Source organism: Rissa tridactyla, chromosome 4, assembly GCF_028500815.1.
Source record: "Rissa tridactyla isolate bRisTri1 chromosome 4, bRisTri1.patW.cur.20221130, whole genome shotgun sequence".
Lineage (NCBI taxonomy): Eukaryota > Metazoa > Chordata > Aves > Charadriiformes > Laridae > Rissa > Rissa tridactyla.
Window position 1 is genome coordinate 30373524 of NC_071469.1, and position 25402 is coordinate 30398925.

At 35.2% G+C, this 25402-nt stretch overlaps 1 protein-coding gene across 1 annotated transcript in view; it reads right to left on the reverse strand.

Annotated features, from left to right (window-relative positions):
* TTC6 (tetratricopeptide repeat domain 6) overlaps window positions 1–24838 on the reverse strand; it is a 30936-nt gene extending 6098 nt beyond the window's left edge. Inside the window, exons 1-17 of the mRNA XM_054199949.1 lie at window positions 24383–24838; window positions 22261–22390; window positions 19050–19225; window positions 18495–18631; window positions 16076–16245; window positions 15472–15592; window positions 14011–14161; window positions 12509–12591; window positions 11411–11492; window positions 10400–10543; window positions 9357–9491; window positions 7942–8091; window positions 7540–7680; window positions 6811–6924; window positions 5523–5642; window positions 3002–3075; window positions 937–1147 (exon numbers count right to left, since the gene is read on the reverse strand). Coding sequence (XP_054055924.1) covers window positions 937–1147; window positions 3002–3075; window positions 5523–5642; window positions 6811–6924; window positions 7540–7680; window positions 7942–8091; window positions 9357–9491; window positions 10400–10543; window positions 11411–11492; window positions 12509–12591; window positions 14011–14161; window positions 15472–15592; window positions 16076–16245; window positions 18495–18631; window positions 19050–19225; window positions 22261–22390; window positions 24383–24691 — 2448 coding nt within the window. The 5' untranslated portion in view covers window positions 24692–24838. The remainder of the gene's footprint in view (window positions 1–936; window positions 1148–3001; window positions 3076–5522; window positions 5643–6810; window positions 6925–7539; window positions 7681–7941; window positions 8092–9356; window positions 9492–10399; window positions 10544–11410; window positions 11493–12508; window positions 12592–14010; window positions 14162–15471; window positions 15593–16075; window positions 16246–18494; window positions 18632–19049; window positions 19226–22260; window positions 22391–24382) is intronic.
* Window positions 24839–25402: the final 564 nt, after the last annotated feature.

Consider the following 25402-nt stretch of genomic DNA (forward strand, 5'->3'; position numbering starts at 1 on the left):
CCACATGTGGCTATGTTTAAGTCCCAAATAAGAGAAGGCATCTAGTGAGATTTAGGCCTCTCAGAAATTAAGCACCTGCCACTATGTGAACTTTCTGGGTTGCCTCCTGCACCTAAGATGTCTTATTCCTACCTACTCACCAATGTAGTCACTCCAGGTTTTTCTCTCACACAGTACTTCCCAAAGCACTGTGAAAGCGTTAGTTAGAATTTAAGTGAATTGGCAAAGCTGTAAAAGGAAATTTGCATTACACCTATGCAAGACAACGTGGCACAGGCTACTAACATTAGTCCCTCGTTTACGCTGGCAAAAAATAATTCACAACAAGATTCATGACAATTCAAGATACTTCAGACAAGTGGATATAATAAAGGACAGTAACTAAACAACAGAAATTAGACACAGATAGAAACTTTCAAGTCATATCATATATCGCTTTACTAATATAGAAATTCGTTTTCTATGTAGGTAAGTAGTTTTCAGAGATCATTATACATATGGCCTTTAGCAAGGGATTTTAGCAGATTTGCTAACAGTGTAGTTTCAACAATTACAACATACAAGACTTTGTTTTACACTGATTTGTCAACACTTTGGCTGTTTTTTACTTCAGTAAACAGCTCATTACCACAAAACGTGCCAGTTCTTAATGTTGGCTTATCAGAGAACCATACATGCAAAACAAACGAGCATAAGGTTACTTGATATTCCATTATTCAAGAGCAGAACTCCAACAAGATTGGGCATAAAAGCGAAAAGAAAATCATGGTCTATCCATTTACTTAAAAAGAAAGAAGACACCATAAGGCTTGTTGAAAGTACATGGATTTTATGTTTATTATGATTACTTTATGCCTTACGTAAATGTATACATATAAGATTGATGGTATTTCGTTTGATTAAACATAGCATTGAGAATGAATTTTGATGTGTTACCTGCAAGTTGTATCCTAAGCAAATTCTGGCTTTTATACACTTTGGATTCAGATGAATTGCTCTCAAGAAATCTTTCTGTGCTTGTTTACAACCAGCTTCATGTCCGTTTTCCATGTACGAGTTTCCTCGTCCAACATAGGCATCCACAGAAACAGGATCTAGTTTGAGAACCTGGTCAAATGATCTCACAGCTTCTTCAAACTCATGAAGTCTAAAAAAAGATATATTAATGTCTGATGTTTAAAAATTCTATGAATAAAAATCTCAATTTATGGATGATCAGAAAATACTACCCCATAATCCCCACCAGAAGTAGTTCAATTCTGACTGAAAGGGACACTATTTTTATTTCCTTAAGTTTGCATTCTGTATGTGCAGCCTTATGGTTATAACAGTGAAGGCAGTCAGTGTAAGACCTTGCGGACTTCAGTTGGAATTCCTTAGACTGAGGAAGAAAACAGCAAAACTCTCATTAAGTTTTTCTGGGCCAAGATTTCACCTTTTCAACAGTTGTTCTCAACAGAGAGACTTTATCCGAGTCATTCATGCTGTCCAAATGTCATGACCAAACACGCTTTTGGTAGTGTGTTCAGGCACAGATGTTTCAGGCATAAATAATTTCCTTCTTATACAAGCCTTCTCTCTGTTTTTTCTCATACGAATTCTTGAACTTATCCAATCTATGCTAAACTTGCAGAGTAAAAAGAGGCGATATTCAAGGTTCTGAGCGCAGACCATTCTGGTCTTAGAGTAAGCCAAATGTGGAACTCCATCCTTAGATAAAACTAGATGCATCTGAGGTATATTGAATATGAATAAAAAGGATTAAATACCTGAAATGTCAATGAATGCTAATAAGTATCTTTACACATAAAGCAAAAACTTTAACATGTCAAAGTACAAAATCGTTTTACCAAGATGACACTGAAACATAAGATACTATTTGAATATAAGCTACCTGAAGCACAGCCTGACTTCTTTATCAAAAGAGGAAAGATTAAGTATATTTAGCTAACAAATAACTTTAAGGGTTGTAAACCAAATGCTTTTTAAAAGCACAACACTTGTTGCAAAAACAAATTAAGGCTTCATTCTAACCCTGTTGATAGGCAGTCATGAGGTTAGAGACTGCAGGATGGATCCCAAATGCATCTTAAAATGGGTTATACAGCTGAGTTATATAGTTACTAGTGACTCCTTTTGAGAGTTGGATACAGACATGGGCACCAAATTCACATGCTCAGTTCTTAGAAGCAGGATTCAGCGTTCCTGTGTGAGTTCTACATCATCCAGACACTGTGAAAGATGGAGCCAGTTATGCACTAATTACAGGTATAGTAACACAAGAAGTTTTGATGCTACAGTCCTGAATATGTCCACTTCCACACTGTCTCACCAGCAACACGTTTAAGCAGTGATAGATGGCAGAATAACTGTAGACTAAAATAGATTGGACTAAACTAATAGGCAGACAGCTATTAAAATTTCCTTTTTATCATAGGTGATATTTGCGTGAAATAAGAGCTACCAAGTGCCAGTATGATAAACAGACTAAGATACTAAGGAATATCTTATTTCTTCCAATTTATATCTATTTTAAGTGATTAACAGATTTAATTTAGTCTTTCTAAATAAATCTTATCTCGATGAAACTACACCTTAGAATTTCCAAATAAAAAATTCAGGCAAGGAAGACCAGTGAGGCTTTTGCTTTTCTTTAAAGGACAAAGTATATATTTAAACAGAAATTGTATTCCAACTAATTCTGACCAAACCAACCCAACTCTGTTCATCTCATAATTCTTTATTCTTCTTCTTGGTTCTATTTTATCATCCTAATATTTCCTCCTGATGCTGTCATGAATACATAGTTGCTTGATACCAGAAGATTTTAATACCAGTTGTTAAACTTGAAAAATATCTAATTTTCTTTTTTCCATTCCTCTTTTCCATTTTCCCCTCCCTCAGTTCTCAGTGTACTCAATATGTAAAGGTGAACAGGAATACAAAGCTCAGGAATTATTTCATTTTTCTATTCTCCATCAAACAAAACTACATATCTTACCTATGATAGCAGATTCCAATAGCTTGAAAGATCTGACTATCACCTGGACTAAGCAACGTTGCTTCTTTAAAGTCCTGAAAAGAATAGACATTAAACTATGTAAACTGATATTTTTTCACTTTAGCTAAAATCACAGCTGAACAATTTTATACTTCCATATAAAAAGGGAGATGACTTCTGACAAAGGCATTATACGTTCAGAAGTACTGGAGATGCATTCAACTGTTTTCACGCTTCTTGTCCCAGACTTTGATAGAATAAAATCTCCAAAGTTATGTGATATCATGGTATTTCCCACAAAATTGGAAGCAACATTTGCAGAAACAAAACCTTCCAGAAAGGTTTTTTTTGTTGGCTTTTAATAGAAATACTGTACCTCAGCTGCTATTATTAGAGACATATATATTGAAAATATATTTTGTTATATGCCATTTCAATAGAATTCTTCCAGTAATAAAACTATCTAGTTACTTTCTGTTATTACTTTGACAAACGTACTAAACCAATCTCATATTTGCATTGGGAGACTCTATGCACAATGTCCCAGTGAAAGACTTCATAGGGCTTTTGACTTTTGCCTTTTACTTACATTCAGAATATTTTTCAAAATGCTTGTGTTTTTGATATATGTGGTTCAATTGTAAAAACTGTACAGGTGCTTTTAAAATCAAATACAATCATTTCAATTATGATGTAAGGAAGCACTTTAGGCTTCTGCATGGGAAAGCAATCAGTATGTAGTAAGAATGGTTTAGCTGATGCATCCACTGAACTACAAATTAGAAAGCGTTTTTTACTTATTCAAATTGTAAAAACAAAAATATGTGGAAGATTTTACTACTGTTGGAATTACAAAAGTGGTAAAATAATGATGTGCTGATATATATATATATATATTTGTATTTTGTTGAAATCTGTCTCCTGGTGAACATGCTGTCATAAAATTATAGGTCTGTTTTTAAAAAACTACTGAGACACACCGTTCCCATCCAGCAAAGCCTTTCAAAGAATACGCAGCAAAGCTAATGGGATTCTTCATGTGCACAATTTGGAATATACACTCTGCTCTGTGTGTGGAGCAGAGTAAAAGCAGGATCAAAGTTCCAAGGACAAGCTTTGGTTTACTTAAACCAAAGGTGCTATCCCCACACTTCACAGAATTAACAGGAAAAAACACCTCTATATAGCAATTGAGATCTTTTATAGACAGAATTGTAACTTTTCCTTTTTCTTCCAGTGTATCCAATTCAAGAATACTTTCACTTCAAGCAGTATGTATCTGTGCTTAAATAATTATATCCTAATTCCACCAGCACTATACACGTAATACAGACATACTCCTTGCAACAAAATATTATCAGAACTGAAACATAAGAAGGTCTCAAGCATCACTGATGATTTTCTTAAATTAGCTGTTATATTTTTGTGTCTGTTGTTCAATTACCATTTTGTAAATTTGTCTTCACCAAAATTCATTCAAAGAACTTTTTGCTCATCCTGCTGGTTCTGTCCCAGTCTTTCTACTGGCCTTAAATATTAGTTTGTACCAATCTCAATCCCTTTTCTGAACTATTCTTATCAACTGCATCTTGAAGCATGAAACCAATAACACAATATTTCTACTTAAATTATTTCTATGCAAGGTCTACCAACTGTAAAGAGCTTTTGTTGTGCACTTCCAATAAGAGATTTCTGGGTCATTGGAATGAGATGCACATTTGGTCTTCATTGTCTAATTGCAAATAAGAAATATTACTAAATTTTTAGAATGCCTATGCTAAAATTGTTGCTATGACATAAAGAAGATAACACATTTTAAAGTTACTAGTCCACAATGGAAGCAATGAATGCACTAGTTGTACTGAAAATTAATATCCCTGCTTTAAAAAAAAAAATAAAACTTTTAAAAAACTCAAGAACTATTTAAAATTCAAAACCAGAAACCCATCTGTATGAAAGAGTAATGTTTAACACTGTTAGGTTTCAAGCCTGCTATTGCTATACCAGATAGTGTCAGATGGAATGAGAGTCATCTGCACAGTGAGTCAGTGTCAGAAATACATACTATTTTCTTATATTTAAGAAAATTATCTTGAGGTGAGACCCTTCCTGCCCTTTCAACAGAAATAGTAATTTACACATACACGCATGCACACCCAGAGGGAAAAAACAAGCCCACTCAATCAGAATCTCCATTTACTTAGGCTTCTGCAATAAATTAGTACTCATCTGGATCCAACATAAATTACTTCAAGATTAAAAAAGAAGGAAAAATCAGGTTCTTGCTTATTAAATTTTGCGCCAGTCCTATGTTTAACTCTAGCAGCATAAAACCGTAAACGAAGAAAAACTGCATTTTATTTGCATCCTCCAGCCAGACTGGTATCAGGTACTGAGCAAATGAGATCTGGGCACAAACTATTTCAGAATATAAAAACTGTCAAGATGGTCTTTATGTCAACAATGGCTTACATTTAACAGAAAACTCTAAATTTCCTTTACTGAAAGAAGAATTTCATACCTCACATGCATTAGCATAATCACAAAGTTCCATGTAGAGTAGTCCACGATTAATTAACACTTTAAAAGCTATTTCCTTACTCAATTCAAGGAGAAGAAGAATTCCATAGTCTTTCAAAGCCTACAAAAACATAAAATGCATTTTAAACTATAATTCATTCAGAGGGATACAATGATACTTCAAAATTTAAAAGACGTGCTTTCAAATTCCTATAAATTGTGTGCATACACACAGACTTCAGTGTGGCTATTCCAGTATTTTACTGTTTACTGTTTACAGACTGAATTTAACTTAATGTGGAACTTTTTGATAGTTATAGATACCCATTCCTAGAGTACAGAAGAAAGACAATGCAAATACATTAGATATAATTAAAATTTATTTTTTCATTATATAAATTTCAGATTTAGAAATAAATCTTAATTAGTTCTACTAGTAAATTTTATGTCCAAACTCTTATTAAAAACCCAACAAATTATTCTATATTAGTCATTGATTAATGTCAAAATAATGTACTTTTAAAATTAAGTATCTTCAAATATAATTTATTGTTACTGTAAAATCTAAGCACTAGTATTAACTAAATTTGTATGTAAATTTTGCAAAAGAGTAAATAGTGACACAATAGCATAATAGAAGAAGCTTCAATTCTCAATTTATCAAAACTGAACAGCATTTCAACAATGCTTGATCTGAAGAAGTTGTAGACAAACTATTTTTTTCACCTGAAGAATGAACTTATATAGTATACTTAAGAATAACTAGACACTTTAGACCTAATATGACAAAAATACTTATACAAAAAAACTTTTACCTTCAGTTACTGTAATCACCTAGTTTTCTTCATCATTCTTGGCGAATTAACCTCTAAGCACAAATGGCGTTTGCCCAAGGTCGATTTGATTTGAGACATGCAAGCTCAAATATTTATGAACGATTCCTGTCTCAGAAAATCGGCCTCATCAAAAAGACAGTTCAACATGATTGCGTTCCCAGTGCGAAGCTACATGGTGCCTTTGCGTGCCCTGTTGTGCCTTTGCTTTATAACAAAGTAGAACGCAGAATCACTTAGAGGTAGCTCACAGGCAAGTAAACAGAACTATAAACACATACAGAAATACAGAGCTGTGAATGAGTGTTGGATGTAGTCCAAATTTCCTGAAGATCACAATCATCCAGGAAGACATTGCAAGAGGTCAGAAATTTTGACTAATTGTAAAAAACAGGTTACTAGCTAATATGAAGTGAGTGCTCGTGTGATGTTGAAGAAAAAAATAAATACCAATACCTTTCTGAAGTCCTTTATTTGATGATAACAGACAGCTCTGTTATAATATGCCAAAATGCAGGTTTTGTTGAGGTCAATAGTTTTTGAAAAATCTTCAATTGCAGCTTTAAATGTCTACAAATGAAAAAACACTATGTATAAATCATAATTCAAAGTTCATGGCACTACATGTTTTTCCTCAAATAATAGCCTATTGTAAAATTTTATTTCATAGTTTTACATTTTGGTTCTTCATCAGTACTGGAAAGCATCCAATCATTTCACTGTGTCCTCTGTGGACTACTTACTGTAGTGGGAGCCCTCCTTCAAAAGCTCTATTTGTGGGTAAACAAGCATTCTTTGTGTTTTCTTACATCATATCCATACACTGTAATACATAATCAATCTTTAATTTTACTATCTTCCATTTTATACCTTAAACTAACATAGAAAGTATCTTCTGTGGAGTTTTGGTACTTCTGCCAGTCACTAGGTAAGATCCTATTCTGTAGAACTTCAGACAAGAACCAGAGAGATGCTCAGTAGCTTCTCCAACTCATCAATCATTTTCGGTTACATAGAACAACTAGAGAATAGCTTCATCAGGGAATGGAAAGTACAAAAATCAAGTTGAACTCCTGGTTTTCATCAGTAACACTTCCACCATTATTTCAACAATATAAAGTGTCAAGTAAGATACATTAAGTTTTAAGGAAGAACGCAAAAGTACAATGATAAAGACAGTCCCACCTTATTTTGATACTTTAAAGTTCCTCGGTAAAAATAAGCTCGCACACTGTTAGGAAGAATTTTGATCGCCTCATTGCAATTCAGAATTGCCTTAGAGTACCTGCCTTTACTTCCATAGTAAGCAGCACGACTCATATATGCCTGTAGAGATTCAGACAGAACAATGACATGGTAAAAAACCAGCTTTGTTTAGCATTATAAAACAAGGGTTAAATAGAAGACAGAAATGACAAGTTTATAAAAACATACATCTTACGAAGCTTGTCATTTATTTTATTTAATGCTTGCCATGTGCTACTGGCAGATTACAAGGCAATACACCCATAAATGCAAAACCTGTCAGTCTTTGAACCTATCCAAAAGTGCCTCACAGAAACAAACTATCAGGAATCTTTATATTACCTGGAAATGTGATGGACAAAGGGCAAGTGCTTGATTGAAATCTCGGATGCACTTAGCTTGTCTGAGTTGCATTCTACACAGTCCTCGCTGATAAAAAGCATCAGGGTAACTTGAATGTAGTCTGATAGCCATACTAAAAGCATGACAGGCCTAAAAGGATGACATATCATCTGGGTTAAATACCGTCTGTTTGTTCTCTGAAACCATAGGCTGCTTCTTTTGTACAGCTAATTATGAGCTATTTTTGCAGTTGGAACCCACCATGTTCCTTCATTGTTTTTTATCACTTTCATTTATTTACTGTTGCTCAAAATTTTGTAATGTTTAGCACTCTACCTAATGCAATCATAACCTCAAGGAGGCACAATCTAATTCATTTAATAATCTCATTTCTTCGGTGAGACTCAAAAGTGTAACCAAGCACATGGTCTTCTGTCTGTAAGAGCTGAAATAGTGAAGCTGTTTATTATAATGGATGATGGATTAACATGGCTAGTATGCAGCTCCTTTAAAATCCATCCAGATAGCTTTTTCCTCTACATTGTACATTGTCCTCATCTTAACCCACGAGCCTTTAATTACATTTCCTCTTCTCTGTCCAGCTGAGGAGGGGACTGACAGAGTGGCTTTGGTGGGCACCTGGCATCCAGCCAGGGTCAACCCATCACAGAAGCAGACAAGGCAAGAAATTTTTCTCTTCCCTGTGAAATTCTGCTATTTCTAATGTTTCTAGTTTCTGCCTTGAGTCTTTTAGCAAATCAACAACTGAAACATATTTACTAAAATATCATATCAATAACATAGAAAACATTTGCATGAACTCACACTAGGCCTGCCACAAATCTCACTGATAAGCTTTCAATAGTTTTCAACAAAAAAATGTCTAACATAGTTAGAAGTATTGATTTTGTTGAAAGAAGGAAAACATATTTTTCTTAGGTAATGCAGTTTATTTAAGTATCATATATAAGTGCCAAAGAGAACCAACTAGGGGTGTCGTGAGCTATAGTAACACAGAAAACAATTAACAAATTACAACCAACTCCATAACACAATAATCTAGGAATTCTTTTGTCCAAGTTTACTACCAATTCACTAAACCATCGATACTCCTACGAGTGTTGTTTGTCTATAAGATCTGTGAAGACATTGATAAACAGATAAGAAATTAATGTACCTTTTTATCCCATCGGAACGGCAATTAATGACATACATTAAAAAAATCATAACATTAGCAACGGAAAAATAACTCACAAACTTGCAAGACAGTCTAACGTAAATCATGAATTCAAAAGAAAATTGCTTACAGCAGTGCAGGCCATTTAAAATATTGAAATCAGTCACTCGGTTATCATAGTTGTTGTTTACAAGCAGAGGAGTCAAAAGCTAATATATTCTATATAATTAATACCAACCTGTAATAAACTTTTTTGCTCCATGTGACACAGGCCTGTGAGATAATGTATTTCTGCAGCCTCAAACGTATTAGGCAGGATTTTTGCTGAAGTCATCAGGAGCTTCATAGCTTTTTTAAAACTTCTCACAGCATCCTGCAATAAAGAGGATATTAATAGTTGTAAAGCACTTAACTGAAAATCTGCAAGATTTGTTAGACCTTTTAAATTACTTTTCAGTGGTTTTTTTCTTGGTCTTTGGAACATTATGGTAAAAATTACTAGCCTAGTGTTCCTTTAAGTCACTGGAGTTAGACACACTCTTGATCTCTGAATGGTTCATATTAATAACTGATTAGAAAACCAGTGAAATATTCCTGAGTTTTATGTATGACAAAGTAGCTAACGTACATGATCTAGAAATAACATACGGTTCTTAATAGATAGGCAGATTCAAGGTCTTATGAATCTACCTGTTGCTTGCTACTATTGTGTTTAGGGCAACAGGACTCTCTACATTTTGTATAAATAAACAGGACTGTACAAAAAGAAACAGCTAATCCAAACGGCCAATTTCAAGAATTCTGCAGGCCTAAAATATTGGCTAACTGCAGGACTCAGAGGAGTGACAATATTAGTTAAACCCTATGACACATGAATATTCACAAAGTTGAGAAAATACCTATAATTATACATTATATATTCAGTTCACATACACAAATTGAATTTTTGTACTGCATTTTATTAGACAAAAAACACTAGACATACTTCTATATTATTTTATTTCAAAAGAAGCAATATTATGACATATAATGGACCTCAATCTATTTAATTGTATCTTTTAATTGATCATCTCAAGTGTCTTAAAACTAAAACTGCCTAGTTTATGCCGAACTATTAGTGCTGCTGTTGTTGAAAATTCTTACTCAGGTCTCCTTATAATTTACAGAATCAGGTACTCCGAAGGTTTATTTATATACTAGCACCTTTCATAAAATATTAAAGGGATATAGAAAAAAAAACATTGTCTTGCTTGGCATATATATAATGTAAACTTTTCTAACCTTAGTTTTCTTGGCTTTCATTTGTATTTTTCCTAAAATAACAAACATTGAAGGCTCAGGCTGAATTTCAGTAGCTTCACGTAAGCACTCTATGGCATTATCGTGATTTTGACAAAATGACTGAATGAGCGCTCGCTGAACAGGCTGAGACGTAAAGGATTCTGGAAGGAAACCACCATGAAAAACAATAATCTCTTTTACTTTAATGTCATGTTTTCCAATATAAAATAGCTTTAAATTATATGCAAACTTTAAAATGCTATTAAAATATTTGGAGGATCAAAGCTTGTTTTAACATCCATAAAAATACACATGTAAACTAAATTCCTACAAAAGTCTGAAGTTGAACAGTTATTTATCAATGACTGTAGTTTGAATGCTAAACATCTGCAAATATTTACTTTCCTCTCCCCACATGTAAGAAGGCTTTGCTCTGTGGAAGTATCACCATATGCCTGCTTTGTTTTTATATTCTTGTGCCCTGTGTATCCACACTTGGTCACTACTAGAGACAGGAAATTAATCTCATACAGTGTGGCTATTCATATAGATTCACCAAGAGCTTCAGGATTGCCATTTTATGCCCAGCACATAACAAGGAACTACTATACTGCAACATTTTTACTGTTCAAACACATTGGGAAGGTTCAGTTCTAAAGCTGTTTGATATTTTGTTTGGGAAGACTGTACATAAGTACAGAACAGAATCCTTACTCAATATTGCTTTAAAGCAGAAATTACTAATACTGAAAGGCAGAATTAAAAAGCAAACTCAAAAGATAAAGGAAGTTCTGAAATCATAGTTGATAGTACAGGCAATAGCGTACACCACTATTACATTTAAAGGCTTCAGACATGCAAACAAAATACACTAGTAATAACTTCCTATATTTTAGCTCATTCATGGTAACTAACCTGTTTGCATGCCTGAACTTAATTTTTTTAACAATTCCTTGGTTACAGACTGTTGCCATGGTTCACAACTACCTAGGAAAATTGATGGAAATTGACATTACCTTCATCCATTTCTGCAAGTTGGTGAATACATAAACTTGCCAGCTCATGTTTCTTCAACTCCATTAAGTACTGTCCCCTGTAATGACGTAATTAGTAAAACTAATTCCAGGCATTTCTTTCAAAGGGCAAATACTACTGAAATATGCCTTCCAATAAAAACAACCAAAGTTTTTTCCTTTTTTTTTTTTCATCAGAAATATCTGTCAAATTTTTAATTTTTTCTCTCACATCACAGTACCAAGAAATTATATGCTTACATCTCTTCACATTGTAGGAGTTACTAAAAAACATTTTCTTTGGATTCCAAGGATAGTAATCCTTACAACCTCAAGAACTGCAGCAATAATCTTAGTAACAGTGTTTCTAAAATCCACCACAGACTGATAGCTAATAGATACATTCTGTTTTAAAGGACAATTTTTTGCTTCTTCAGGTATCAGTGTCGGTATAGGAGGTCATGCTAGCCAAGCCACACTCTGAGAGACAAGTTGAGCAAACCCACTCTTAAAACTGGGAAAATACAGTATTATTAACTGGAACACAGTAACTAATTCTCCTAATACACCTGAGGAGTAATATCTTAGCATTTCCTCCTTAGTTTTTATGGCTTTTCAGGGGAGGAAACAGCTTTATCCAGTAATTTATTTTTTAGTCTTGGTAAAAGTCAATACTTCTCACTGGGCTGAATATGAGGAAGAAGAATAGTTGAAATCTAAATTGGCCTGGACTCAATCCTTCACATTTTTGCATTATGTGGATTCTGCAGACAAATCATTGAAGGACCCATCTGCTTGGGGAAAACATTTAAAATTATTAATTTTTTAAAAGTTCAGACTTGCCTTTTTGTCATGGCACCTATTTTTCTTTTTCCCCAGCAACTCTATGTACCTCAAAGAGCAGAATCCTGTATATGAAACAAAGTTCATATCCAAGGTAACAATAACAATAGTTGGGTGACGCTATGCAGATAAAGTTCTTCAGGTTTTAAAATGCTATGAAAATATTGCAGTTTTTTAAAACCCATTCAGAGCAGGTTTCAAAGAATATAAGGGTATTTACCAACAGCATGTTGTTGACTAATCACTTTCCTACCTTAATATGTAAAGTTGTGATTTATTTGGATAAACATGAATGGCTCGGTTTATATCCTTCACAGCATTTGGTAAATTATGAATCTGTAATTTATAAAGACAAAAACAGCAATTTAATTGCTAATATGAACACAATTTGGAGACACTATTTCTGTAAATGTGGATCTCCAGGATGTAATGCCACATGGCAACAACTCACAAGGCGCATACACCCTCTGTAAAGGAGGTCAACATATTTTTAATAAAGGTCCGAAACATTTACCCTACATATTTCCATACTCTCCCATAGGGCAGATCGAAACTCCAAACAGTTTCTTTACTTTTCCAAAATCCAAAGAAGAGTCTGGACTATGGGGAAGGAGATTAGGTCATGAAATCCACATGCACATATGTCTTGATGAATCTTCATTGCTGTAATGAATTTGGATTTATTTTTCAAGTGTCTGTGCATGTGGTCCCATTCAGCGTGCTTCAGATGCTGAGGAGAAAGGAGACCATTACAGTGACTGATCATTACAAGGACTGATTCATCCAGCTGGGACAGCTGCTAACTTGAACTCATTAAGGAGCAGCATTGATCGAATGCATGTACTGAACTTTATTTTACAGCTTTAGATTGAAATTCAAAAAAAGAAAAAAAAAAAGCCAAAAAATTCTCCCAAAAAAATTCTCAATGAAAAAAAGGAGAAAAGTAACCTGACCATTAGTGGATGACCTCCGATATAAACTATCAGGCACAAGTTCTTAAAAACAGTATCAAAAAAAAGTATATCAACAATCCCACAATCCCTTAGATGGACTCTGAGTTAAAAGCCATTTCCTTTAGTTGTGGAAGAAAATGAACAGTGTAAGCAATTTCTCAAATCATTTTGAAAACAAACTAAGCACTGTAAGACACAACAGTTGTTTGAATTCCGCTAATGAAATCTACAGGAATTGGGTCGCACTGAATACATTCCTTGTACTCCTGGGAGGGTTTCAAAACAACTGCTAGCAGAAACTATTCTCAAATCCAGTGAAGTAGAAGAACACATTCTATTTCACAGTAAATTAAAATATCAAAAGTGTTTTCACTCCCATTTGTGGGAAAGAAAATTTGAGTTTGACTTTCCAGAAAAATTAGTATTGTTAGGAAAATTCTGTTTAGAAGACACTGTATTTAAAAACTTTTTTTTTATATATTTAAAAAATACATATTTTCCAAAAAATTTTTTTGAAATATATTTAAAAAAATATTAAAGCTCAGATTATATATAGACTGATAAAGAAAAGATAAAATGACACTTGAAATATTTTGTGTCATTGCATTAGATGCCAACAATATTTTACAATTGCAATGTATACAATTCTATCATGGTGACATGGACTACTTGAAACGTATAGCTATAAACAGGTTCTAACATCTGTAAAACACAAAGGCATGTGTATTAAAATACTGACAACAATCACCATTATAAATAAAGCTATATTAAGTGGCAAACAAAAACAAAAGGAATTTATTACCTTATGATATGCTTGTGCTCTGCATATGTAGGCTCTAACATTGAGAGGATCAATTTCAATGGCATTAGTAAACCATCGAATAGCTTCATAGTATTGATCGAGATGCAACAGCAGAATCAAACCAATATTTAGGTATGCAAAGATGACAGAGCTAAAAAGAGATTATTTTTTTCCTTTTGTTATTGCATGAAATATGTCATTGTATTAACCACAACTTATACAGGTTTCATCTACTTTTATGACATTCACCACACATCTATTTTGTGTTTGCACTGAGATAAAGAACTGTAATTGCCAGCAGAGGAGATAGCTCATTAAAAAACACCATTTCAGTAGCTTGTGATGTTTGGCTGCACACCAGAGGCTCTCTTATCACCAAAAACAGCACTCCAAATGTGAATTGTGAAGAAATTATGACAAGTCTCTGTTATAGAAGCTGGGTTAGAAATAGAGCTAGCTGGTAATTTTCTATATACTGAATATACCAAGAAATACTGAATCCCTCAACACTAAAACTACATTGTGGTTTCAAGACACTAAAAAACTTACACTTTTTCTATCTAGCCTGTTCCCCTATTTTCTGTCATTTCACTTGGCTAGCTGCTAGGGAGACCAGGGTTTCCAAGATCTGCAATATCTTGCACAGCCCACTCTTACAGACTGTTTTTAGTCAAAGTTCAAGACCTTCTATAGCAGAGCTAAGACAAAGGAAGAGCTGAGGGGTCTTTAGGCCTGCCACAGACTGGAATGGGAGCCTTTGCTCAAGACAGGACTGTTGAGGTTGCCTGAGGCTGAACAAGAACTCAATACCTTTAGAGTAAGGTAATTAATGCAGCTAACTGGTATGGAGGCTTGTTGCATATTGTAAGACCGTTTGCACGGCAGGGCCGCTACAGAGATAATCTGTTTCTGCAGCGTTTTCAAGTGGTAGGAAAAAATGCAATTTGAAGAAGTCACATCAGCTTCAGTCACCAACTACCAAGGACCACAAACAGCTTTTTCTTTTTTTAATTTTATTTCAGGGACACCGTTGACTGGCTTTTGCTAAAGAAAACATTGTGGTATTTTCTTTTGGGAAAAAAAATAGTTTGACTTTCTATCTGCGTTGTGGACAGATTCCCTTGCAAAAGACTAATGACATTATTATGGCATGAGTAGTCAAATTAGGACTTCAGTTTCATCTTTCGTCTGCCAAACTGGAATAATTTATTTGCCAAGTTCCCATGTAAGGCAAAATAAAATTTAATTTTGAAATACATAAATAATTATTTTTCTTATACTCAGACTATAGTAAAAGAGGCAAAAGATACTAAAAAAAAACAATGTTATGTTTTTGTGTGGTTTAATTCCAGTATATTTGCTAAATAACAGTTCTGATTCTACTTTCCTTTATTAGTACTTTTATGCCCTCAGGTAATCAGAATATAAACAACATATATTAAAATTCTCAAGTCCAATCACCTGTCCAAAGCCAGGACACTTTCAAAGTCAGAGATTGCAAGTGACCATTGACTCTGTTCTGAGTAAACAATCCCACGATGAAGAAAAGAACGGAAATTTTCCTGAGTGTCATTGATGAGTACTGTGGAAGAGGGAGAACAAAAGTCAACTGTTCAGATATTCACGTATATTTCAGTTACCCCAAGCAACTTATTTGCACATTACTTTTTACTCTAATTTTCTTAAGAGTTTTATAAAATATCATAGATAAAGCATAACATAACATATTAGATCATGACAGAAACTGTTCATTGTGGCACAAAATACCTTCAGGACGCATTTATAATAAACACCCACTCAAATTCTTAAAAGTGAAGCAGAAAAGCTTAAGAAGCAGAGGCAAAACAACTGAATAAAAACAACAGCACAGCAAGTGACAGTGTCTAATAGCAAACTTAATAGAAATGAAAAGGAGCAAATTATTACCAAACACTGAATGACCACCGCACATTTCAATATTTGCAACATGAAATTTCTGTGTTATATTGCAGTATAGTAATTACTGGTGAACGGTCATTCCTTTTTAATGATAAACATACACACCACTAAAAGAAAGCAACAATACCAGAAACACTGAAGTCCTGCATAGCTCTTTTTGGATCAATCTGTCGTAGTATGCAGCCTCTATAGTAGAATGCTAACCAACAAGAGGGGTCTAGATAAATGGCTGTTGCTAAGTCTTGTATTGCATTTCTATACTGCTGCTGCTTAGCATAGGCTCTTCCTCGATACAGCCTAATAAGGAAGAAAATTTCTCATTAAATGTAATTTCCCTTAGAAAATTATACCTACAGCATGAAGTCATAGGCTATTATTTATAATATTAACAGGTTGAGTCAACTTAATATCAAGAGTTCCTCCACTGTTTTTGTCATGCAACCTTGAAGTAATTATTCAGGAAAAATGTTGAAAAACAGAATAAACATTGAATTTTATTTCTGAATTTAACAAAGCAAGTTTGAAGGAACAAACTCCTTCAAACTTGGTAATCTATACCATATAGGCAGATCACCACACTTGCATGGATCAAGTTCAATATAATAGAAACCTGTACCAGCTTTGGGCATCACTGAGTTGAATGGAACTCTCTCCAAGTTCCATAGTCTATTGGTGCAGTGGTTTCTGTATGGGAAATACCAGATTTTGTTAAATCTGATTTAAAAGACAAAATATAAAACTTCCCTCATTACTATTAAAGCTTTCTAAAAACATCCATTATATTTAATACTTTTTTCAAACAGACAAGTTTACAAAATCAGATCCTACTATTTTACACTATTCCTCCCTTAAATTCAGGAAGCTAGCAATATATTTAATCAAGATAAATCATAAGCACAGGTGGAAAAGTGTGAATAGAGAGCAATGGCTGTAAAATTATTTTATCATAGAATCATTCATGTTGGAAAAGACCTTTAAGATCATCGAGTCCAACAATAAACCTAACACTGCCAAGTCCACTACTAAACTGTGTCCCGAAGTGCCATCTTAGTGTACTTCAAATAGGGAAACAAGACAACACATAATACATAAAACTTATATTTTTGTATTACTGAAGATAGCTTTCACTTATGAAGCGGGTCTTATGCCACATCCCACTTCTATGCAGAGCTATCATACAAAATACATACTATTCCTTTTTCAATCTAACATAGTAAAGTCAGTTCCTCAAGAATTTAAATCACATGCTTAACACTACACATACATAAGGCGCTGATACTAATCATACTTAGCAGGACTATTCACAGAGCCTACACATCAACACGTGAGCCTCAACGAACTAGTGGATTTCAGGAAGCCAAATGCAGCTTTACGTTGCTTCAAGATTTTATTTCACAGTCAGAGTTTTAGAGAGCATCTGTCAATTACTTTAGTAGCACAGAAACCTAATGTCATAAGAAAGCTTTGCATGATTCTGTGGTCCCCTGTGATGAAGTAAATGGATTGACAGGTAGAAGATACACATAGGGGAATCCTTCCCAAGCCATTTCTATTCAGTTTGGATGGGAATCAGTTCCAGAATAAGATATCTGAACTTAGGTGTCTATTTGTAGATGTCTACAACGTAAGTTAGGTGTCTGACTTTCCATTACAGTTGATGAAGGTCTAGTCAATATAATCCAAGGAGACGAGAGCAATGCAGTTCATCCAAAAATGTATACTTACTGGATGTTTAGCTGAACAGCTCCGCAGGCTTTATAGAAAAGTCTATATTCAGTTTACCTAGAGTCCACTAACTGTATTGATTAGAGTCCTTGGTGATAATGGCTGCTCAGACACCTATATCCCATGGATACAGCAAGCTGACACCTAAATTCAGCTATCATAATCTTGTATTGAATATCTGCTTTTATTTTTATTTTACATCTATTTTCATGAATCTAGAATAGTGTATAAAAACAATGCAAATCTTTGCAAGAATTAAAAAGAAGTCACATTTTCTACTAGGGAAATAATATAATTTTTTTCAGTCTTTGTAAGCCAAACCTCAAAATCATTGTTATAATTCAAAAATAAAGATGCTTCTCATTCATAATTCACATTTTTCACAAAAAACATTAATTCAGCATAACACTAAAACTAGAAGTGTCAAGGCAACCAATGGAAATTAGGCATAGAACTATGTAATCCTTAAAGACATTCTTCACTTTGAACATGTATTTAAATCCAGCTCTTTAGAGCAAAGCACATACTCATGTGCTTAAGTCCAACTGACTCTATATCTGCATTACTCCAGTGGGATCTTAGCACATGGTTCTGTGCTTAGCTAAATTAAGGTCTAGGGACTAATCCAAAGTCATTAAAGCAATACAAAGATTCCCCCAATGAATATCATGGCCTAGAAGTCTTATTATATTTCTATTAGACACCTCTGTGGAAATGCAATTGCTTTATTATTGTTTAATGCATATTCAGTCTTTTATGTATTAATATTATTTTAATAATCCACTTAAAATTCAAATACTTTTGTCAACTATATATTCTACCTCGCTTGAGCATTGCTGGGGTCTTCCTTGATCACAGCTGTAAAATCCTGAATAGCTGTAGTCAAAACTGAATGATCAAAGAAATGTATTCCATGTTTCATAAGTGCATCTGTTCTTTTCGGATTATACTGAAAACACTATAATGAAAACAATATAGTACATGGTGTTATACCTCATTCTTACTATTTCTAATGATTAAAAGTCTTAACCAAGCATATAAATAATATATTCTTTTATTCTTATATTTTCTTTTTTGTTCCTTTGTCCTTTAATGTCTGCTGTAATTTCCACTAAGTGTAAAGTGAAATAAAAGAGTAGTGATGCAAGCTTATTAGTGGCTGATAATTTGTAGACATTCAGTAATTTATTGAATTAGCCAGCAGGAGTAACAGAAATTACTTATTTATTTCCATAGCACTTTTTTTTAAACATCATTTTTTTGGGAGGATATCTGTTCTCCAACCTACTTACCAGATATATCCAAATACAGTTTACTTTTACTAAAGTTACACAAAGTTACTACATTATTGTAACAGTACAAAAAAGTGAACTTACTTTGGCGTAATCATCCATAGCCAATAACAATTGATTTTCCTCAAAATACAACTCAGCTCTCCTAAAGTAAATGTCATCATCTGTAGGGCAGCATTGTATTGCAGAGCTATAATTGATGATTGCCAAGGTATTATCACCTTGTTTCCTGTAAATTTCAGCCATTGACAGGTATGTATCTGAAACAACCACCCAAAATACAAAAGGCACTATTTAGCAGCCCAAAACAATAAGTCATGTCCTCCTTACAGGGTAATTAACACAAGCAGTAGAAATAAAACAGCAGATCATACAAAAAGTTGTTCTAATCTGAGCAACAGAACTCAAAAGTTTAGAGCTATAGCTATGTGCCCAACCGTGGAGACCACGCAGATATAAACTGATAGCTCTTGCTGGATTCACAGGTACTAAAAAACTTTGCTCTCTGTAGAGCTCTGTAGAAATGGCCCATCAAGCCATTTAGTGTAGATTTGTTGATCACAAACAAATATAAAGAGATTTAGTTTAAATGGGCCCACACGATATTTATCCCACTGTATTAGATCTGGTCAGAATAAACTTTCTTTATAACCACCCCTTTGGTGCTCTGATTCAGATTTGTGGCTAAAACAGTGTTGATTACGCAACAATGTTTTAGCTCTTGCTGAACAATGCTTGCACAGGATCAAGGCTTTTTTATTATTTTTTTCCTCCCTCTTCTGCCCTCTCCCCAGTGAGTAAGCTGGGGGTGGGCAAGAAGTTGGGAGAGGACACAGCTGGGACAGCTGACTTTAGCAGGCCAAAGGGACATGCCATACCATGAACATCATGCTCAGCAACAAAATAAAAATAGGGGTAGAGGAAGAAGGGGTTGGGGGTGTATCTTCCAACTCCATAGAATCACAGAATCATAGAATCATTTAGATTGGAAAAGACCCTTGGGATCATCGAGTCCAACCATCAACCCCACTCTACAAAGCTCTCCCCTACACCATATCCCCTAATACCACAGCTAAACAACTCTCAAACTCATTCAGGGATGCTGACTCCACCACCTCCCTGGGCAGCCTATTCCACTGTCTGACCACTCTTTCTGTGAAGAATTTTTTCCTAATGTCCAGTCTAAACCTGTTGCAAATGTCCAGTCTAAACCTACCCTGCTGCAGCTTAACGCCATTCCCTCTTGTTCTATCGCTAAGTACCTGTGAGAAGAGACCAGCACCAACCTACAACATCCTTTCAAGTAGTTGTAGAGAGTGATGAGGTCTCCCCTCAGCCTCCTCTTCCTCAAACTAAACAGTCCCAGCTCCTTCAATCGCTCCTCATAAGATTTATTCTGCAGGCCCTTCACCAGCTTCATTGCCCTCCTCTGCACTCACTCCAGCACCTCGATACCTCTCTCGTATTGAGGTGCCCAGAACTGGACACTATACTCAAGGTGTGGCCTCACCACTGTTGAGTACAGGGGGACAATCACCTCCCTACTTTTGCTGGTCACACTATTTCTAATACAAGCCAGGATGCCATTGGCTTTCTTGGCCACCTGGGCACACTGCTGGCTCACATTCAGCTGCTTGTCAATTAGAACCCTCAGGTCCTTTTCTGCCAGGCATCTCTCCAGCCACACTTCCCCAAGCCTGTAGCGATGCAGGGGGTTGTTGTGGCCCAAGTGCAGGACCCGGCACTTGGCCTTGTTGAAGCTCATACTGTTAGTGTTGTCCCATCGATCCAATCTATCCAAGTCTCTCTGTAGAGCCTCCCTATCCTCATGCAGATCAACACCTCCACTTAACTTGGTGTCATCTGCAAACTTACTGATGATACACTCTATGTCCTTATCAAGATCATCAATAAAGTCATTAAACAGGAATGATCCCAACACTGAGCCCTGAGGGACACCACTTGTGACCAGCCACCAGCTGGATTTAACTCCATTGACCACCACTCTTTGGGATCGTCCATCCAGCCAGTGCTTGATCCAGCAGATCGTATGCTGATCTAAGCCATGAGCAGCCAGTTTTTCCATAAGAATTCTATGGGGAACAGTGTCAAATGCTTTTTAAAAGTCTGGGTAGACGATATCCACAGCCCTTCCCTCATCCAATAATCGAGTCATCTTGTCATAGAAGGAGATCAGGTTCATCAGGCAGGACCTGCCTTTCATATACCCATGCTGACTAGGCCTGATCTCCTGGTTGTCCATTATATGACTTGTAATGGCAGTCAAGATGATCTGCTCCATGACCTTTCCTGGTACTGAGGTTGGACTGACAAGTCTATAGTTTCCAGGATCCTCCTTTCTGCCTTTCTTGTAGATGGGCGCTACATTTGCTACCCTCCAGTCCATTGGGACCTCCCCAGTTAGCCATGACTTCAGGTAAATAACGGAAAGCGGCTTGGTGAGCATGTCTGCCAACTCTTTCAGCACTCTTGGATGTAACCCATCCGGTCCCATAGACTTCTGTGCATCCAAGCGGTGTAGCATGTCACTGATCACTTCCTCTTTAAATTAAAATTTCCTTTGTTGCAACCTGTGACCATCGCCTCCTGTTTTGCTGCACATCTCTCAGAAGAGTCTGACTCTTGTCTTCTCTGTTACAACCCGTTATGTAGCTGAGAGCAGATTTCCTTCTTACCTTCTCCAGGCTAACTCATCTCCCTCAGCCTGTCCTTACACAACTTAGGTTCCACACCCCTAACCATCTTAAAAGCTTTCCAATGGACTTTCTCCAGCTTGTCTCTCTCAAACCAGGGGTGCAGCACCACAACCTGGCAGAGAGGAATCACTTTCCCTGACCTGCAGGGCCTGGTCTGTCAACCAGGTGATATCTTTCCCTTTTAAGCTCCTCCTTCACAGTTTAAACAGTATGGCTGAACAGGGCTGCCTGAAGTACAATAGCACAGTCTCCATTACAGGGTTGTTATCAGCTTTCCCCATTAAATTAATGGATACGATTTCCATCAGTCCTCCTTTTTTTCTTCTTTCCTTTTTTTTTTTTTTGCATTTTTTAAAAACAAACTAAAAATTAAGTACTTATTTTTGCCTTAGAAACCCAGCTTCTGTCCCAAGCCTTTGAATGTTCATGTCTGCTTTATAATCTTTTTATAATATGGATAAAACAACCGATGTAAGGTGAAAAACATACAAAAACATTTGCACAACTACGGCCAAAGTCAACTAGAGAAAAACACTATGAAAAATTAACTATTAAGTTACACTTTGATAGATACTTACCAGCTTTATTTTTGCTCCATTTAGTCATAAAATTCAGGTCATCCAAAGCAGCAGAAATTCTGTCTTGAAAGAGGTAAATCAAATGTCTATGCCAGTAAGCATTAAGCAGTAGTGGTTCTAAGCTTATAGCCTATAAAAAAAATAAGTAAATAATTTACATTGCAGAAGGAACTTCTTAAATGTGCTAACAATATTACATAGGAAATGAGAACATTTTTTACACTGAAATTATTTTATAAAGAAAATTCCTAGACTAACAAACTTTTATTTTACCTAAAAATCTGAAAAATTTTATTAATGTCAATGGTTTATTTAAAAGCGTCATATACTTACACATATGCACAGAGTTCACGCTACCAGAATATTCAGCACAAACTATTAATCAGCTGGGATATTACCACATTTGATGATTTCTTTAAAATAGCTATCTGAACTTCTTCTAGAAGTCGGAATTCTTCTTGAAAATAAGAAATAATTAACCTGTCTCTGTGAAAAAGGAATCAGCTTTTCAAACCATCTTGTTTCCTATAGAAAGTACTTAACATTCTCTAACAAAAAAATCACTTGACAGATATTATCAGTCAAATAAGATATTTCACATATGTTCGTTATGCCTATTACATATGCCTACAGCCGTATGGAAATAAATATAAAGACTGATAGAAATCTGAGACTGTTCTGCTACAACAGTAATTCTCAAATTTTGGTCTATAAACTATTTCTGGGATCCTTAAACTACACAGGAATTGTGTTCTTGTATCTTAAAGAGAAAAGTCAATGATTTTTTCACTAAAATATGCAATGGCAATGACGCAATTTTGACAGTTGATATCGGTCAATGAACCACTTTTCCAGGGTGCGGAATTTTTAGCATTTCACATCCTTGACAGTCTGTTTCTAAAGTTTGGGGTGAATAAAAAACACAGAAGATAATAATTGAGTTTCTATGAATATAGTCAATTTTCAGATAATTTATGAAGTTTGGAAGGTAATATGTACAGATTGCAGGTGCATAAAATAGGTACCTATGTCCCATTAAAAATAAAAATTATAGATTTATCCCCAAGAGAAGCATTAACAGAAATAGTGTTATAAAAGTAAATTTCACCCTAAGACAACGTGCATTTTGGTAAAGGCAAACTCTAGAAACAGAGTAAAAACTGAAGGGTGGATCTCACTGCAGGACACACTGTCAGCCTCCTTAAAATTTATTTTGGCTTGAGACTGTTAGCTGAAAGCAATGCAGAAAACAACATGAAGCCAAGCTCTTTTATACTTCATTGTTGTGTTCCTCTGCACATTTCCAAATATTTCAACTGACTAAGCTTCACATTTTAGCAAAATAAATGCTATTTACATTATTCAAAGGTGCCTGTTGTTAAGATTGTTTTCAGGGATCCTGGCAGATTGATGGTGTTCTATTCCCACAAAGCAATATCAACACAAAAGTTATCAATCTTGCATTCTCAAGTACTCCAGTACAAGAATTATGAACCCCAAAGCAGCTGCTTCTCTGAACACCAAATGCTGCGTTAAGAACTGAGATGTTGGTTGAGGAAAGAAGAACATCTTTTGCTGTATGATGTTATATATAGGATGAAGTACTTTGGGGTCTCAAACTGGTTATGACTAGCTGTGTGTAATATAAACGTCAAATGACAAAGAAAATATCATACCAAAAGCACAACACATAACTTCTCTACACAGGTTTCACAAACATACAGAACTATACCATTGATCAAAGAATGCCTTTGAAAGCTTTTACAGCTTCCACATGTATGTTTTTATTCTGTTTGGTTGTTTCTTTATAGTTGTGCAGGGTCTTGGGCAGAAGTAATAGCAGGTTTGTAGCACTATAAAGGGAACTTAGATGTGTTGAAAAAATAAACGTACATAGAAAAACACTAGTATTATTGCATAAAATCTTAGTGCCAAATGACAGCTTATAAACAGGAAATACATGACTTTTCAATTTATTTGCTTACTATCCTTTAGTCAAAAGTGGTAGCATTCAGCTAGTTATCAGCTCTCCTGATTCTAGTTTTTCACCTGTTGAAGAACTCAGACATTCAGGCAAAAAAAAAAAGTATTTGATAGAAGAAAAACTTGGCATTAAACTTACTTTTTCCAAGTCATCCATAGCTGACTTTAACTTGCCTAACTTTCTTTGTATTGCTCCACGTCTGCAGTAGTGAAAAGCTGAAGGATGCTCTTCCTTTTCTATTAGCTCAGTTAGTCGTCTTACTTCTTTTTCTAAATCTTCAACACTAACTGTTGCATCTTCAAGAAGAACAGGCTGCATTGAGTCAACTAGTTGAGAGTCCACCATCTCAGTTCCTTTTCGTAATTCGATATCCTTGTCCTCAGAAGCAGTCCCTCTGGGAGGAAAAGTTTCATCAAACCAGCAGTTCCATATTCCATGGGCCCACATGCGAGCAGAAGTTTCTTTTGGAATTCCACCCCTCACTTTTGCAAACTTTTCAAAATCTAGCAAACAAGGGATGCTGTGGCTCTGATATTGTTTGATTGCTGAAGAAACCTTGATACCAAATTTATCGTTAATAGGAAGCCTTCCCAGAGACACAGACCTAAGGAAAAATATATTAAAATTAACTAAAGGTTCCCAGATATATTAACAAAATCAAATTGCAATCTGCCAGTCAACAACTATTCAAAAACCTATTGTTAACTCTCTTGTTAACGATAATTTTTTAACTTATCAGCCATTTATCAAAAACCGTTACTGAAGCTGCTGGTAAGCAGAATTGTTCTGAATGACTCATGTTCCCAGAAGGTTCAGCACTTATTCTCAGTTGCATGCTTATTTCTCTAAAAGCTTCTAACTCAGGTTTACAAGGACAATGCTAAACATAAGAAAGGACAATATTTCTGAGGGGACAATTACCAGCCTGGCTAAGTGATGATAAATCCTAGATGGATGAATATATCAATGATAGAGCCCAGTGATATTAGGAAGAGGCCATGAGAATATAAGCAGAAGAAGCACCACCCAGAGGTGAAAAAAAATACTTGAATTTATAAGGACATTTCCAAAATTATAATCTGGGAAAATTCATAGCTCCCAAGATAGGAGCCTTCACAAAAGTTCAATATCAACATCTGCTTTGAGACGAAGAAACAA